Raw genomic sequence first — 18298 nt, 5'->3', positions numbered from 1 at the left:
AATAACAGATTTGCTACTTCCTTTCTGACTTCTCATGAGTATTGGCTTCCTCAACTATAGAATAGGAAAAGAATACCTACATCAAAGGGTCACTAAGAAAACAAAATATAAAACTTTGGCAATGATAAGTGCTCAATAAATGTAACTATTTTTATCATTAAGAGAGGAATGCTAACAATCAGAACATCAAACTAGATTCCACTACATTTATGGCATGGCAACTTATGTGGTTTAGGAAGAAAAAACAATCCCACATCTATTAATTTTTCATTAATGTGTACATAGTTGACACGCTGAATAAAAGGGCTTTTTTCTTCTTTAATACTCTATTATGAACTCAAAAAATACAATGGGATTAATGTTCAGAGTATATTTGGATTTGGGAAATTACTGCTTTTCTAAAAAACATAGCTGGGTATCCATAAGTGCAGATTAACAGAACTCCCAGAAAGGCTTTTATCCATTAAAATAAAATGAAAGATATACATTAGGACTAACCCTACTGGTGTAGATAGAAGAAAGTGTGAGATTTGGGCCCAAAGGTAAGGAAGAAAGCTGTAACTAAGCATAGGTCCCTCCAAAAACTCACTTTGGTCTCTTTTTATATGGTTGCTGAGGTGGTGTGATTGCCTTTGGTTCTGGAGAGTCTGGGGGAGATGGATCCCCACCAGGGAGCTCTGGAGGGAGAGGGAGGTCCGTGAGTAAGTGACGTGGCCTTTGTTCCTTCTCTTTCTTCACAGGTTTTGAAGGTAGAGTTTCTTTTGGACTAAACAATCGAGAGGAAGAGAAGAAAAAGATCAAAATTACCTAGAGAATATGCAAATAAAACTTTTCAAAGATTGTAACATCTGGCTATTAAAAGATTACAAAGATTTTACTTTTAAGGGAAAAAACTCTACAATATAACATAAAGATATAGAGTTTATCACAGCTAAAATACTCAGATTCTGCAAAAAGAAATCCATAGTATATTAAAGAAATGATTAAAAATTTGAGATATTACTTATAGGTCCTTTAACGAACTCTTTCTTTAATGTCCTTCTTAAGATTCTATTTGGATTTTTACTGAAATGAAATAAACTGTAGGAAGTAATCTTAAATTCATAAAGTACCAGTGCAACTCATGGAGTCACCAACCTACTCTATATTTTAATCAGCAAAAATTTAAATAATGAATGAAAGCTCAACAGTGTAACACTACTATATTACTAAAGCTATGGAGAGAACTTGGAAAAAGGAAATAGTAAGAAATATAGCTAAGCTGGAAATCAAAATTAGTGAAAAATATATTGACTTAATTTTATTGGTTTGCAAGCAAAAGACAACCATATCTGACCAGCCAAAATGGATAAATAACCCTCAAACTAAAAATCTAAGGAGAAAGAGTCCAAGCAACTATTTCAGAATCATTAAAACAGCTGGTAAGCAGAAGGCCTCTCATGATAATCAACAAATTATAGTGGGGGCGGGGGAGGATGGCTTTCCTAGAATAGGTTAGAAAAGTCAGTTTTCAGATCCAATTTTTTAACCATTTCTATTTATGAGTAAAGGAAGGATTTTGCGCCATGCATGTCCTCATAAAAGACAGTGCAACATACTAATTCATGCCTACAAATAAAACCATGCTAGATAGTCTTTTCTATTCCATCACAGTGTCAGAAGGTTGACTAGGATCTGAGAACTCTAACTGCAGTAGGAGCCTCCTCCACTTTTTTGACAAGTGGTTATAAAAAAATATATCATTTCATGAATACTTCCATAAAACCATAAAGAACAGATCTATTCCTTGCAATGTATCTTTTTAAAGCAAATCGCTTCCCTTTGTATGTGAAACAATCTCAAAATTTACTACTTCCTAACAATTTTCATCATTTTAATCTCCTGTAAATCAGACAGAACAAGAGAATCTAAATTAGTTTAAACCAAATCAACCAGAAATGGGGTAGTCGATAGAGTGCAAAATGATCATCTGAAACTTTCTGTTAAATTACTGATAGTGATGAACACACAACATTAGAATAATTTGCACTAAGATTTTTCTACCCTGGGAACAAAGCCTATCATCAGAAAACTCTTGAGTCAAGATGCAATATAGATTTTAAAAATTTCTCCAATTTTAAGACATTTAGGGAAAGAAAATTCTTAATTTCTCAACTACTACCGTCAGAATATTCTCTATAAATGTCAATTCTTAATGATTCAGAAATACATTACTTCTTGGTTCTGCTTCACTAGAATCAAAGGATCTGAATTCTCACCATCATTTCATGTAAGTTCAGTATATGTTTTAAATTAGGTCTTGTTTTCTCCAATGTTTACTTTATGGGTTCAAATATAGTTTGCTACCGTGAAAACATGCATTGCTTCTGAAAAATTACATTTTTAGCATGTTTATTTCAAGAAAGAATGAGTGTTTGATAGGATATGTACTACCAGTTCAGAGCACACAAGTTGAATAGCGGTCAAATCATGTTTCAACAAAGTCCAACCAAAAACCTTGAAATACTGTCCCATAAAATTGCAATGCTGAACAACATTATGGTCTTTAGCCTTTAGTGTAGGGCACTCAGCTCTTATAGTGCTGAGGACACATGAGAGATGCAGAGAGGGTCCAACATAAGGGAGCAGATGCTTAACATCAAAGTCATTATTTGAAGACTGAGTACCAGGAAGTGTTGATCTACCTTATCAATATCATTACTTCCCAGTTCCCCATTTATACCCGTAGACGGGTTCACATGTGGTGAGTAGGTTGCATAATGCTTGAGTAAAGTAATTAAAAAAAGCACAAAAAAAACCCCCCAGTTGCCAAGCTCCAGGACTGCCCAAATTTTAGAATCTGGATAGTCTCTTGGAATTTATGATGATGAGATTTAATTTGTAGGTACAATGTAAACACCTCTAATAAAAAGTGTTTACTGTTAATAAAGAATATGAATTTACATATGAACTGTTCTAAAAATTAGATAATTTTCAAAATTTAATAGCATAAACTACTTTAAATATGATCATTTATCCCCTTCCCCTTAAAGCAGGTTGTTTAAAAAGTGATTTATTTTTACAAACTTCTACTAAATTTTTTTTTTTTTTGAGGAAGATTGGCCCTGAGCTAACATCCGTGCCCATCTTCCACTACTTTATATGTGGGACGCCTACCACAGCATGGTTTTTTGCCAAGCGGTGCCATGTCTGTACCTGGGATCTGAACTGGCAAACCCCAGGCCACCAAAGTGGAATGTGCGAACTTAACTGCTGCACCACCAGGCTGGCCCCTCTACTAAAAATTTGAGTTGAATACATTAAAAATGGAAACCAAGTATTCTATAAGCAAAATCCTAAACCAAATTTGAATGCTCACACAGATCCTTTCTTTTCTTCAAAGCTCAATACTTTAAAGACATAGTCTTTAAGAATAATGTAGACTCGGAGCCAGCCCTGTGGCCTGGAGGTTAAGTTCAGAGTGCTCCACTTCAGCAGCCCGGGTTCAGTTCCTGGGCACAGATCCACACCATCCACTGGTGGCCACACTGTGGTGGTGACCCACATATAAAACAGAGGAAGAATGGGGCTGGCCCAGTGGCTCAGCGGTTAAGTTCGCACGTTCTGCTTTGGGGACCCGGGGTTCGCCTGTTCGGATCCCAGGTGCGGACATGGCACCGTTTGGCAAGCCATGCTGTGGTAGGCGTTCCACATATAAAGTAGAGGAAGATGGGCACGGATGTGAGCACAGGGCCAGTCTTCCTCAGCAAAAAGAGGAGGATTGGCTGTGGATGTTAGCTCAGGGCTAATCTTCCTCAAAAAAATTAAATAAATAAATAAATAATAAAATAAAATAAAAAACAGAGGAAGACTGGCACAGACGTTAGCTCAGGGTGAATCTTCCTCAAGCAAAAAGAGGAAGACTGGCAACAAACGTTAGCTCAGGGCAAATCCTCCTCAGAAAAACAAAAATAGAAACAAAAGAATAATGTAGACTCTGCTGAAGTTTAATTAACTCCAAATGAACCAGGCTATCAAAAACAAGTAAAGAAGAAAAGAAGATTTGAAAAGCCCTAGGTAGTTAACTGAAATTTTAAAGAAAAGTATACAGATCATCTTCTTAAAAGCAGGAGATCCCCATGAATAGCTATGTTCATGAAGAATGTACTGTATTGAGGTGTGTTTGGCAGCCTTTGCTTCCTGAAATCAAGAATTGTAGATCACGAATCAGAAAGGCTATGCAATACCATTAGTTAAATTCACTCTTGCATTTGATACCTGAGTAAATATAATATACTCCTGCCCAATATATATGTCTGAAAGAAAAGTTGCATACTTTTCTCAAAAGAACTTTAAAAGAAGACAAATCCTCTAATACATGCTTTATATCATCCATGTCCCAACTGATTTCTTAACCAAATGGCCAGTGTCATTTCATACAAGCCCTGACCCTGGCTCCTTCAGCAGTTTTACTTATTCATTCAAATAACCAATATTTACTAATTGCATTCTGTGTTCTCTGTTTAAAAGCACTGTAGGCAATAAAAAGATGTATAAGTCACATTCTCAACATTTAAGCTGCTCCAGTCTCACATGAGAAAATAGAGAGGAATGTGAGTTCTATGTGAGACTTTCAGATTTCTTCCTGAAAATTTTTCTTACATAAAAATTATTTTTTGGGGCTGGCTCCATGGCCAAGTGGTTAAGTTTATGCACTCTGATGCGGCGGCCCGGGGTTCGGATCCTGGGCGCGGACATGGCACCGCTCGTCAGGCCACACTGAGGCGGGGTCCCACAGCCCACAACTAGAGGGACGTGCAACTAATGATATACAACTGTGTACGGGGGGGTTTGGGGAGATGAAGCAGAAAAAAAAAAAAAAAGATTGGCAACAGTTGTTAGCCCAGGTGCCAATCTTTAAAAAAAAAAAAAATTATTTTTCATGTGAAAGATAGGTGCAGCTGGTACATGGGTGTAGAGTGCACCAAAAATAAACAAATAAATAAATAAATAAAATAAAGACAAAAATCATCTTGAATTTAAAATTAATAGATAGTGAAAGAAATCTTCATTTCTATTTTTCTACCTTTAATAATTTACTTGTATGTGGAAAACTCATAATCACCACACAGTTAAAAACAGGTACAGGGACCAGCCCCGTGGTCGAGTGGTTTAAGTCTGCACGCTCCATTTTGGGGGCCCAGGGTTTCGCCGGTTTGACTCCTGGGCGGGGACATAGCACACCGATCATCAAACCATGCTGAAATGGTGTCCCACATGCCACAACTGGAAGGACTCACAACTAAAAATACACAACTATGTACTGGGGAGCTTTTGGGAGAAAAAGGAAAAAAAAAATCTTAAAAAAAAAAAAGGTACAGGGGCCACCCCAATGGTGCAGTGATTAAGTTTGCACATTCTGCTTCAGTGGCCTGGGGTTCCCTGGTTCAGATCCCGGGTGCCAAGGTACACACCGCTTATCAAGCCATGCTGTGGCAGGCATACCACATATAAGCAGAGGAAGATGGGCATAGATGTTATCTCATAGCCAATCTTCCTCAGCAAAAAAGAGGAGGATTGGCAGCAGATGTTAGCTCAGGGCTAATCTTCCTCAAAATAAAACAAAATAAAATAAAATAAAAATAAGTAGAGTGGACTATGAAATAAAAGTTACATTTTCAGAATCAGAATTGATCTATAAAAATAGCTTTGTTCACTTCATTTTCTCTCATATACCTTCTTAAAGACAGCCACATATAATCAAATAAACACTGAACGGTCTTATTTTACCCTTCATCCCCAATCTGAACGACAGAAATCCCTATGAGCCTTCTATAAAATCATTCCACATCTGGAAATCTGCACTCTTCACTGACACATGGTAGGGAGGTTCAAAAGTTATTTGGTTAGCCAAGCAAACATTTAAAAATGAAGTTTCTTAGCCATACTGATATTGTTCTAGCCACTATGCAAACTAATATTTAAAGCGGTTCCTATGGGTAGATAATGGCCTTAGGTCCCTTTGCATAATGCTCAACTGACTATTTTTCCAACAAAAACTATAAAAACACATAGCTTGTATCTATGAGAAGTATACTGTGTACCTCAAACACATTTTTCTACATAAATTTCAGGTTCTATTCTTCTCCTTTGTAGTTCTCAAGACATGGCAGAATTACTAAATACCTATTAATATTAGAAAGAGCATGTAGGATTTTTCTTTAAAATCAGATTTACCACTATGAATAGTAATGGAACCATTCTATTAAATACTCTTGTCTTCCCCCCCCCCCCATTTATTGCACTTGCACCTTCTTAAGTCTGGAAAAATACAGACCTAAAGGGCTGAAATGTATTGCCGATGAAATTACTGATGTCACTTGGAAAGTAACAGAGGCTTGGGAATTGGTCTGGGATGTAAGATCAGTGGTACTTATTTTTGTGCTTACAATGAAAGTTTGTTGCAATTAATGAAACCCATGTCCTAGAGAACAAGAGGGCAGGATCTCAGTAGAAAAAACAGTAACACAAAGATTGCCACGGTGTACATCACTGCTAAATTAGGTTTGTTTGGTGATACTTGCCTAGATAGTCTTACCAAGAAATTAAACATATTTCCTAATGCCTTCCATAAAATCAGATTCGTGCTTCGTAATCATTTCAGTTCTCAATACTCAGAGGACTCATTAAAATTAGAGCTCCTCCCATCATTCCATTGTGAATTTATATTCTAATCAGCAAAGATTCTACATGTCGTTCTTTTGCTTCTTACAGGATAATTTTTTTTTAAAGCAGCACTTAAAAAAAAAACCTGGTTTATTTTTCTCCTGGATCAGGAGGGGGGAAAAAAAGCTATAAAAGACATTTCTGGGACCACTGAGGATATTTAACATTGTTATTTATATTATGCTATTTATGATTATTATTATATTAAATCAATGATAAGTTTTTATATCTTTTATATAAAGATATTATAATTATGTAGGAAAATGTCCTTGTTAAGAAAGACATGCTAATGAATTCAGAAGTGTTACGATATTAACAGTTAAATCAAATGTGGCAAAAAGTTAACAATTGGTGAATGTAAGTGAAGAATATAAGGGTGTTAACTGCATTATTCTTTTAATTTTTCTACTGCTATTAAAATTTTCAACATAAAAATTTAGGGAGAAATATGCTGATTTTTTAAAATTGCAATCAAAATTAGCCTTATCAATAAACTTATGACAAAAAGGGCTACTACAGCTCAAACTGTAATTCTCTCAAGTAATAATGTCATAAATAAGGACTTTTCCACTGAAAACCAAACATCAAAGGCATTTCCTATTCATAAAAGCATTCTAAACAGCCATGCATTAGAGCAGTTTTGACAAAGTTTGAGAACAGAAAATGTCTTACACTTAGATCAAGACGGCTAATTTTCCCAGTTAAATATGGGACTTACCTATCCATGTCATCATCTCCCGGTAATAAGGGTGGGAGGGGCAGAGGAGGCAACGTTGAAGTTTTTAAGTGTGGAATAGCAGCTGTTAAAGATACTTGAGTCTTCACAGAAACCTGTACAGGGGGCTGAGAATTTGCCTGAGAGGACACAGCAGATGTCCTTGGGTGAGAAGAAGGGGGCAAAGTTGAACTACTAGAAGCAAGAACCTGACTAAATGCTGGCTGGGGAGGAGGCAGAGGTGGTTGCTGTGGAATAGCTGGTAGTGGTGGCAAAGGTGGCAAAGGGGGTGTCTGAGGTGGAGGGGTAGTAGTTGGTAAAGGAGGTGGAGGAGAAATAACTGTGGGGAGAGGTGGAGGGGTCTCCTTTTCTGATGTCTCTGTCTCTTTTGGAGTAACAATCTCCTCTTTCAATGCTACGAGTTTAGAGTCTCTTGTTCCCTGTGCTTTCGAATCTTTAAGAACAGGATGCTTCTCAGAGTTCTCATCCAACTTTACTTTCCCTGTATCTAAAGAATTTTTGACCTCTGTGTTTAGATGTGTTACATTCACCGGTTCAGTATCTGGGGCAGATTTTTCCACTTTTACACCTCTGGGTAACTTTTTAAATTCCAAGCCTGAATCCTTAGACTCTACTGAACTGTTCTCTTTTCTAGGCAAAAATGTAGGTGAACCCTTGGATTCCTTTCCATCCATTTTTGCTGCTGCAGCAGCAGCTGCTCTTTCCTTCTTTTTCCTACTGAGTTCAGCTCCCAAGCTGGAGTTCAATGGAAGCCTGACAGGTGAGATACTGGAATGTCGACTGCGTGACCCGGATCTCTTCTTTTTACTATGAGAAGATGAGTGTCTTGAATATGCGGGACTTCTACTTCTAGACTTCATAGATTTCCTACTGGAAAAAGAAAAAAGCAGTTTAAAATGGATAGGCTACAGCAATATGGAGGAAAATAGATCAATTACACAACCTATGAAGAACTATAACTTAAAAAACCCACTTTGAGTAATTTAGTAATCTTAAAAATAAATTAGGTGCCATTAAATAATAATAATAATAATGCATCAATATTGCTTCATTAATTATAACAAATGTTCCATACCAATATAAGATGTTAATAATAGGGGAAACCGGGTGCAAGGACATATAAGAACTCTTTGTACTATCTTCACAATTATTCTGTAAATCTAAACTGTTCTAAAACATAAAGTTTATTTAAAAAATAGATTAGAAGGAACTAAATCCTGCATGACAATATATTTCAATCATATAACATTAACAATTATTCACTATTTATTCAACTGAAGAAAGATGGATAGATATTTCTTCCCCACATTGGAAAATATCCATATTCACAATGATTACTTTTTAAATTTTGGTTTAAATCTCTAATAAAGTGAAAACATGATAAAAAAATCATAGTTTACACTAAAGGTGGGTTATGTCAATCAGGAAGTTAAAAGTAACTAGCATGCTTCACTAAAACCTAACTTTTTTAATTAGGAAAAGATTTTGTTTCTTGTATCCGCAGTTTATAATTAAGTTGTGCCTATACTAAACAAACCCCCAACATTTACAAGAGTTAAGACTTACAAAATATATAAACTGGAGAAACAGTCTTACTAAAATAATTTATTAGACGTTCTCAAAACTATGATGGCTTCTGGTACTTTCAAATATAAAATGATTTCCAATCAGCTATTTAGGGACTCATAAAGCAAGGTATTATTGTCTGTTCAACTTATTTTATTAAGGAAGCAGACTGGGAAGTAAAACCTGGGATGCAGATTATTCTAAATTGAAACCCAACCCTCATTAATTCTTTTTGCTCTTTAATAAAGCCTAACACGCTCAGGCCTCAATGTGAAGGCGGAAAAAAAATTAGCACTAAAAATGTGACTGGACAAAACATAATTTGCCCAGTAGTCTAAAACAAATTGTTCCCATTCCAGATCTTCAATCTCTCTCTTTATCTTCGATCATTAGTAAGACTGACATAAATCAAAATGTTTCGAAACAAATAGCATATACGTGTAGGGGAAACAATACACATGATGTTAGCCATTGTTTTCTTATACCTATACTGCTTTTTGGAAGTTTGCTCCAAAAAGTTAGTTAAAATACAGTCATTATTGGAATCAAATTACTCAAAATAACGATAACAACATAAACATGAACATGAGGATACAAAATATTGAAAGTAGTTAAGTGGATTTACCAAATATCCACTTACCCTCAAGAAAACTAATACTTCTCTTGTAAATAACTGGCTGAAACAAGAGGTTTTCTCTGATTGAATTATAGCTGGGGTAAAACTAATATCTCTATCCTAGGAAAAACTTCTAAAAAACCAAACACTAAGTAATGTCAAAGACCATGCTCTACAAACCATTGTTTTTTTAATATTTCGGCATGACTAAATCTTCCTAAGAAACTCTGCTACAGACCCTTCAACTTCTGAACAAAAGCCTACTGTTAATAGGACATTTGGATGGCCATACACTTATGGCATTTTTAGTAACACATATGCTGTATTTGAGGTCCAGATCCACTCTTCAAGGAAAAACAGGTGGGGGAGAAGGGACAACAAATAGATAAAGGCAGGCAATGATAAAAAATTTGTCTTTAAAAAACAAATGTTATCTTTCCCCTGAATTGTTAGGTTCCACCCACTGGAAATGAAATTGCTATTAATCACTACTAATTTGCTGGGTGCAAAGATCTTGCATTTCTGCCAAAGCATTTTCAGTCTTTTAAAACAACATTGCTTAATTGTGACTGTGTCTCCCAAGGAAAAAACACAGAGAATACCATAGAAGGGATCTGTATGTTCCTCTACTCTCACTCTATGAAATTAGCATGCTTACTGTTTGGAATTCCAATCAATGAAGAAAATATGCAATGCACATATACAAACATATAATGCTCTCTTGTAAGCCAAATAAAATGTGCATGTGACTCTGGGACCATTACATAGTGTTTATATTTGCGTCCCATACTATCATACTATGTCTCCAGTTCTTTCTTTCTTTCTTTTTACCACACTGCACTAGTTCCAATGAAGTGAGTAGAGGAATAGAGAATTTGAGATATAATCCAAAAGGATCACTGCAAAGCAGTAGTTCTTACTGAAATTCGTGGTAGTGTTTTAGCCTCAACATACTTCTTTATTCCCAAACTCCACAACAATAAAAATTCTCAGAAGAGCTTTAATGAAACTACTCCCTCAAGAAAACAAATAGCCTGAGAATATTTCTTAGGCTTCCTTAAAAAACTAAGCAACTTTCCAAATGGTACTCTTAAAACTCATCCATTTTACTATATGTAAATTTTACAAACCCTCACTCCTCCAAAAAAAAAAAAAAGTGAGCTCTAGCTAACGGTATACATGCTAAAGCCTTTATCAGTGAAGTAAACTGATGTGCACAACTTACTTTGAGATGAATCAAAAGATGGATTGATAGAAAGATGGATAGATATGATAAAACATATAGCAAATATTAATCATAGACTCTAGCTGGTATATATATGGATCCTCATTATAATTCTTTCAATTTTTCTGTGTGAAAAATTGTGTAAAAATGGGGGGGAGACTAAGGAACTTCAGACCCTGACAGCTAGGAACCCTGCAGCTTGATGAATTCAAACTAGTTTATGAATAATTATAACCTTAAGTCAGCAAAATTACTCATATTGACATATAAAAGACGTCCATGGATTTTTTTCAAATTAGCATTTCTCTACTAGTGTTCAGCAACATTCTCCTCACTCATGGACAGAATTTACTGAGTGGCTCCAAGTAGCAGGCACTGTGCTATGCACTCCATATTTACTAATTTAATCCTCACAACTCTAGAAGTAGGTAGTTATCGTTCCGATTGTACACACGAAGAAACTAAGGCACAGAGAAATTAAATTATTTGCCAAAGGCCACAAAATAAGATTAAGATTCCACTCAGGTATAACTCCAAAGCCCAGGTTCTGTTTTTTTCGGACAAAAGTTGAGTCCATAAAGAAGGAAGTACATCTCATCATCTAGAAACAAGAATACGGTTTTCCATAGATAATTCACTCCAACAAATAAATTTCAAACTAACATGGCTTTCTCACAAAAATATCATGGTGAAAGCACTATTATCATGTTTTTAGAGAAAGATTTTGAAAACTGCCAGTGGTCGCAGGGTAGGTCAATGGCAGTGCTGTAAAGTCAAATTATCCTTGGAAGCAATTTCTGCTAGTCTATCTCATCAAAAGGAAAAAGGACTAATCAGCGGAATTTCCACTAGAAACATCAGTTAAAAGAGAGGAGTTATCAAAACATCGTCATTTAGGAAACAAACTTACAGGTTTGGAGACTCAGTGGACAGCACAAATGATCGATGGCCTAGGCAAATAGCCTCAAGATAACACAAATGAAAATAGGTAATTTCTTACATCTCCAGTCAGATCCAATGACGTCTAAAGCACTAATACCAAGGTGATTTTTAAAAATTTAAGACAAAGCAACAGAAAATAGCTAGATAAGCTCTGGGAACCAGTATCAACTCTATGTACTCAACAGGCAGAAGCCCATGACTTTTCACACACAGGAACTCACAAGCGAAGATCCCACCACTGGAAGTACCTACCTTTAGTAATTTTAGCCATGTGAACTCTCCACTTCTCAAAATCTGGGTTAAGAGACCAGATTCACCTACTTGAATGACTAGCCGTCAGCAAAGTGTTCTAGTCAATGATGAACACTGGGGTCTTCAACAAAATGTTAACATGACCAGTTGCTAGTTCCTCATAACCCACCCTAAGTGAAGAAAGGAGTGTTAGCCAAACAGCTCACCTGGGGAGCGGGCTCCGACTCAGAGACCGTTTGCTCATGAAAGGGCTGCTGGAGCGCCTTCGACCGTAGGGACTGGGGGATCTCCCGCTGTACGAGCCGCTCCTTTCATAGCTGGACGAACGTCTCCGGCTGTAAGGACTCACAGACCTCTGTCGCCTACCGTAGGGACTGGGGGACCGGGTGCTGGACTGGTACGCCGAAGGCTCCTTGTAAGGTGGGCTGATGGACTGCCTCCTTGAGGTACTTCCAGGACTCTTCTTGTAGGAGTCATAATTGCTAGAGGTGTGAGATCTCGGGGGACTAAGGTCGTAATCTTGGCCATAAGACGCTCCTGAGGGGCTATCATCTTGCTTGGGGCTGTCAGACCATTTCCGGTGGGGGCTCCTGGACCTCCGTTTGGGGCTGTCCACTGTTTTGTAACTTTTGGGTGTTTCCCTTTTCCGATGACTTTTACTCCGGTCTTTGTGCCCAGACTTCAGCTCCCGTTCTTTCCGGGTCTTCTCCTTATGGAGTTTGGAGGACCTCGACTCCTTGTTGCTGCTGCTTTTGGACAGCTGTGCCTTCCCGTGGTCATCATTCTCCTCATTTGAACGCTTCGAACTGCCTGAGATCCGGTCCTTCAGCGATCCCGACTTGCTGGAGACTTCCTGGTTTTTTTCTTTTTCTGTCTGTTTAGTTTTTAGTAAGTCCCGGGAACGTCTGTGCTGGTGGTGACGATGTTTGTGCAGGCGGTCACTCCGATCAGTTCCACGACGTTCATCATTCTCCCTCCTGTCTAGTTTGAAGGCCATGTCGTCAGAGAAGGTATCTGAATCAGAGCTGATGTCGTCATATTCCACCAAAGGTTTGATAACTGTACCCAAAGGTGCTGCTTCGGCGGTCACCAACCCCATGTCTTTGGAGTGCTTGGACTTATGCCGCTTGTGCTTCGACACCAAGCGGTGACGCTCTCTGCTGTTGGAGCTGCCACCTCCCGATGACGGCTGCAAAGTTCCAGAAGCTCCTCCAGTCCCGTCCTTCTTGCCCCCATGTCTCTCTGGATTGGGCATTCCCTTTCCCCTGGCCTCAAAAAGGGGAAAAAGTTCCCCAGCACTACAAAAAGTAACCCCCACCCTCCCCCCCAACCCCTACCCCACGCCTACCAAAGCGCCCCTAGAAGGGGGTGGGGAGGGAAGGGACGGTAGCCCAGGCTCCTCCTCCCTCCCGACTCCTCAGCACCCTCCTACATGAGGTGGGGGGTGAAGGAGCCGGGGAAGAAATGAGAGTTCCTCAGCAGTGGAGTTGCGAGACAACGGGTAGCTGCTCAAGTCTGTTTCCCCTCCTCCCCCGGCCGAGCCAATCCTCAGGCCCGGGAGCCGGGGAGGTCGAGGAAGTAAGAAGCCGACGGCCCGGGGCTGCGGGGCCGACTCCGGCTCTGGGGCCCTGTGAGGACTGCGCGGGCCCTTCCCCTACCCGGTAGCCCGGCTCGGGGCGGCTTCCTGTCGCTGGGGTCCCGCGGCCTAGATGCCTCACGCCCCCTTTGTCCCTCGCTCCTGAGGGAGCCCCTTTTCTTGCCTCTGCCTCACCTCAGTACCTCACACACTCACTCGCTCCCTCACACAGACTCACAGTCACACACTAGGTTAAACCGAAACGGCACTTGGAAGGGGGGGGGAGGGGGCAATCCCAGGAAATATCGCGAGAATCCCTTGGGCTCTCGCGGTATTTCGTGCTTCCCTTTCACCTCTCGCCACTGTTGGTCAAAGAACGCGAGAGCAGGTCCTGAGTAAGAAACGCGGTCCACCAGATTCTCGCGATAAGCTCCCCGCTCCCTATTTGAGCAAAGCTTTATTGAAACGGAGCCAGCAGGGTGTTTTTTTTTCAAACTTTATTGATAATTCATTGAACAAATACTCCGGGTTCCGGCGCAAACTAATTTTTGCATACTTTTAACAACTCTTTTAACTACTAGAATGAAAATATTGTTAACAGGAAAAGGCAACTGTGGGGACATTTCAACCCAAGTCCCTAAGTATTAACAATGCTTTCCACTTATAAAGTGTGTACTATGTGCAGTATCTCTAATTCTCGTACTACCCTGCAAAACACAATATCCTCATCCCTATTTTACAGATTAGGAAACCCAGACTCAGAGAAGTTAAACAGTTTAGGGTAACAAAGCCAGTCTAGCAAGTACCAAGGACAAGATTCAAATTCATGTCTGACACTAAAGTACAAGCTCTATCGTTGTGTGGCACCGCCTCTGTCCACACTGCTTAAAATCTAAGAACTTGAAAGCTCATAACCTTTTGGGATCATCTACGGCTCTTCTGGAATCATTTAGCCTTCTATCTTCGCACAAAAGATTACAATTATGAACAAAAAAAGCATAATATTCTTGAATAAGAAAATATAGTATCTTACACTGCCGCTCCTTTTTTACTTTTCAAAACTCCTTTGCACACATTAACTCATTCCATCTTCACAGCAACCCTCTGAAACAGGGTTAAGTGAGAAAAGAAACTAAGGCACAGAGAAGTTAAGTCACTTGTCCAAGCTTCTTCATTCTTTTCTTCAACTCATTTATCTGTGAGACTCTAAGGCCCTTCCCTGTGTAATAGGGCCCAATCAGGACCCTCAAGTAGGATATAGACAATATAGTCATACCACAAGATAAAAGATGATAAATGTCATAAGAATGATACAGAGAACTGTGCAGGTTGAAAGCAGTTTGGGAGTGTTAAGAAGAAGCTTTATATAAGTAGGGCATTTGATTGGGGCCAGGAAAAGTAGATAGGATTTGTATAGGCAAAGAAGGGGAGATCAGCCAGTAAATTAGGAGCTTGATACATTCTAAACGAAGGCAGAAGAATCTGCTCTCAAAATCATTCCCTGAAAATGTTGTTACTTTTGGTCACACGGGTACCAAAAAAAGTTTTTTACCTAAATGTTTGAGTCCATAAATTTTTTTTTAAAATTACTGTTTAATTTATTTTGTCCAGTTTTCTACTTGGAAGGTCAACTATACCTTTATCAGTTAAACATAAGTTGCAGTAATTTATTTTTATTGTATTTGTTTATTTTTATTTTTGTGAGGAAGATTGGCCCTGAGCTAACATCTGTTGCCAATCTTTCTCTTTTTGCTTGAGGAAGATTGTCGCTGAGCTAACATCTGTGGCAATCTTCCTCTCTTTTATGTGGGACACTGCCACAGCATGGCTTGATGAGCAGTGCTAGCTCTGCACCCAGGATCTGAACCTGTGAACCCCGGGTGCAGAAGTGGAGGGTGTGAACCTAACCACTATGCAACCGGGCTGGCCCCATTGAGTCCACAAATCTTGATTAAAAATAAAAACAACCACATTTTTCATGACAACTTTTTAATGGTCTATTGAAGTAAAATTAATGCTGTCAAGAAACAAGAAAAAAAGAATAAAGTACTGGAACTCAGGTGTGGTAACTCCTCACTGATTGCTGCAAGAGGGTCTGGATATAAAGGTGTCCACCCTTGTCTGACATGATAGCAGATGGCATGAGTTTAATGGGTCAGTTAGATGAAGTGACTGGCTCATCTTATTAAACACTGGCATGAGGTCAGCAAAATTACTCTGATTTTTTCTGTCTTTTAAATGAGATCAAGTTTTTGACTGGATGCACCCATACCCACAGTAAAATGGAAAAGTGGGAACGGCGGAAGGAATTACGGTGATGTGTCAAATAAAATCTTGAGGAATAAAATTCATCATCCAAATTAAACAACAGCAATAGAAACTTCCTTAATTATCTGTTTGTTGCCTGTTGAAGCAGAGTAGAGACCCCTAATGAGTAAATGAATGAAGGTTTTTACTGAATTTTTGTCTTATGTTTCTATAGCACTTTTCAATTTTCCACAGAACCCTTTCAAGCCTGTCGATAAATATCAGTTGAACAAATAAATAACCTGGTGAGGTGGCCAGAATGGGGATTATTAAATGCATCTATTAAAAGCTGAAACTGAGACTCAGAAGGAGTAGGAGCACGTTCACACTAAGTGTAGCAAGTGCCAGGGACAGGGACAGCTCGCTCTTTAATCCTGAACCAGTACTCTTTCTAGTGCACTACACTTTCTCTTTTCAGTGGAGAAAACTCTACTCTAACGTCAATTATTTGTCAACAGACCTGGAAAAAATTCTATTCCAGGAAATCTCAGATTGTGTCCAAATTTTTAAATACAAAATCTACTGTAAGCTGCATGGATTGGTCCAACAACTAATGAAAATAGTGCTTTCGTAAAATAAAGGTTGCTTCACTCTACAGAAGAACTTTGAACTCAGAAATTCCAGGACTGTGCCGTTTGCTTTATTTGCATGACCTCCCAGGGCAAGGAGTCAGGGCAACAGTGTGAACCCCAAGGTGATCAGTCAGGTGATGACTTTACTTTTTCTGTAAATCCCCCAAAGCAGGCCAGAAAGATTCTCTTGAGGCTGTACGCAAGAGGAAATATTTAACTAAAGTTACAATAACTTCACCCCGCCTCAGACTAATTTGTTAGTTTAGATTTTAGATTTTAAAGAGTCTTCTGAAGTCTCCCTCAAAGATTAGTCCCTTAAAATTTGCCCATTGTCTCCTTCTTGTCATACAGGAAGATTGTTCCTGTGTGGGCCTTGAATGCTTTTCTTGCTTAAATGACACATCTCTTTTTTTTTTTTTTTTTGAGGAAGATTAGCCCCGAGCTAATATCTGCTGCCGATCCTCCTCTTTTTGCTGAGGGAGACTGGCCCTGAGCTAACATCCATGCCCATCTTCCTCTACTTTACATGTGGGATGCCTACCACAGCATGGCTTGCCAAGCGGTGCCATGTCCACACCCGGGATCCGAACCAGTGAACACCAGGCTGCTCAAGCAGAATGCAAACTTAACTGCTGCGCCACTGGGCCAGCCCCAATATCTCTCCTATCTTTACTTCTAGAGTACAAATTTTTCAACGATGCCATTCTGCATTTTCAGATGAGAAATTCTAACTTCTCATTCTATTCTGTGACCAAAATTTGGTAAAGTTTACTCTATTTTCAAGCTTTATAAGGTTTAAAATTTCTAGCTACACTTAGAACAGACATTATTATTTATTCGTACAGAGAGTTTCCATGAGGAAGTGTAGCTGTGTATCTAACATTGATATTTTTGGCATAATAATAAATTTTTAAAAAATTTTTGAGTACCTGTGATGAGAGTAACCATCATATTTTTCAGAGCTCTAAATCAGGCAAGCCCATCAAGGGCTAGGGCTGTGTTTTCATGTTTATATTACCAGCTCCTAATATACAAGAATTAGGACTCCATAGATGCTTGCTGAATGAAGAGCACTTTGTTTAACAACAGTGAAGGCAATAGCATTTAAAATATGAACTATCTTTGAAAATTCTCACTTGGATACATGCTCTCTATACTTGATCAATTTTAAGCTTGCTAGATTTATATTATATAATATGTGGAACATATTTTTATACTAAGAAATAATCATTGATTATCAGAAATTCAAATTTAACTGAGAGTTCCGTATTTTATCTGGCAACCCTATCAATTTATCCCAACAATATGCACTGAGTCTCTGACATGTGTCAGGAGCTGGGCTAGGCAATGTCACTGGACAGCAGTGAAAGAAACAGACGCAGTGCAGCCCTCCTGAAGTTGACATTCTAACAGGGAAGACAAGCATTAAACCAATCATCACGCACTTAATTAATTTTGATAGTCAAAGTGCTATTAAAGAAACACTAAGAGAGGATCTGATCAAGTCAGGGGTTAGAGAAGGCTTGCTTCTCTAGTTAGAGGAAGAGACATTTAAATTGGGATCTAAATAAGAGGGCCTTAATGAGGTGATGAGAGGCGGGTTGGGGAGAGCTTCCCAGGAGTTAAGAAGGCCTGTTCAAGGACCTTGGGAGAGGAAAGAGTGCAAGAATTTTCTGCACAGGAGAGAAGGCCAGTGTGGCTGGGGATTGGCAATGGGAGAAGAGCTGGGTCTAGCAAGGCTTTGCAGGCCCAGTAAGATTTGCCCACTAAGCCCAGGTACAGTGCTAGGTAGTGGGAATTC

The 18298-nt window shown here is 38.8% G+C and overlaps 1 protein-coding gene across 23 annotated transcripts in view; it reads right to left on the bottom strand.

Moving 5' to 3' along the window:
- The window catches only part of CDK12 (cyclin dependent kinase 12), a 72361-nt gene extending 58378 nt beyond the window's left edge, over positions 1–13983 (bottom strand). For 20 of the 23 annotated variants that reach the window (XM_070483176.1, XM_070483163.1, XM_070483164.1 and 17 more), the window contains exons 1-3: positions 12249–13983; positions 7424–8311; positions 590–766 (exon numbers count right to left, since the gene is read on the bottom strand). In XM_070483176.1, coding sequence (XP_070339277.1) covers positions 590–766; positions 7424–8311; positions 12249–13297 — 2114 coding nt within the window. In that variant the 5' untranslated portion in view covers positions 13298–13983. The remainder of the gene's footprint in view (positions 1–589; positions 767–7423; positions 8312–12248) is intronic. The other 3 variants (XM_070483180.1, XM_070483181.1, XM_014833619.3) reach the window with 1 other exon arrangement.
- Between the last annotated feature and the right edge of the window lie 4315 nt (positions 13984–18298).

The sequence above is a fragment of the Equus asinus genome, chromosome 13, assembly GCF_041296235.1.
Source record: "Equus asinus isolate D_3611 breed Donkey chromosome 13, EquAss-T2T_v2, whole genome shotgun sequence".
Lineage (NCBI taxonomy): Eukaryota > Metazoa > Chordata > Mammalia > Perissodactyla > Equidae > Equus > Equus asinus.
This window is presented reverse-complemented; position numbering and strand designations above follow the sequence as displayed.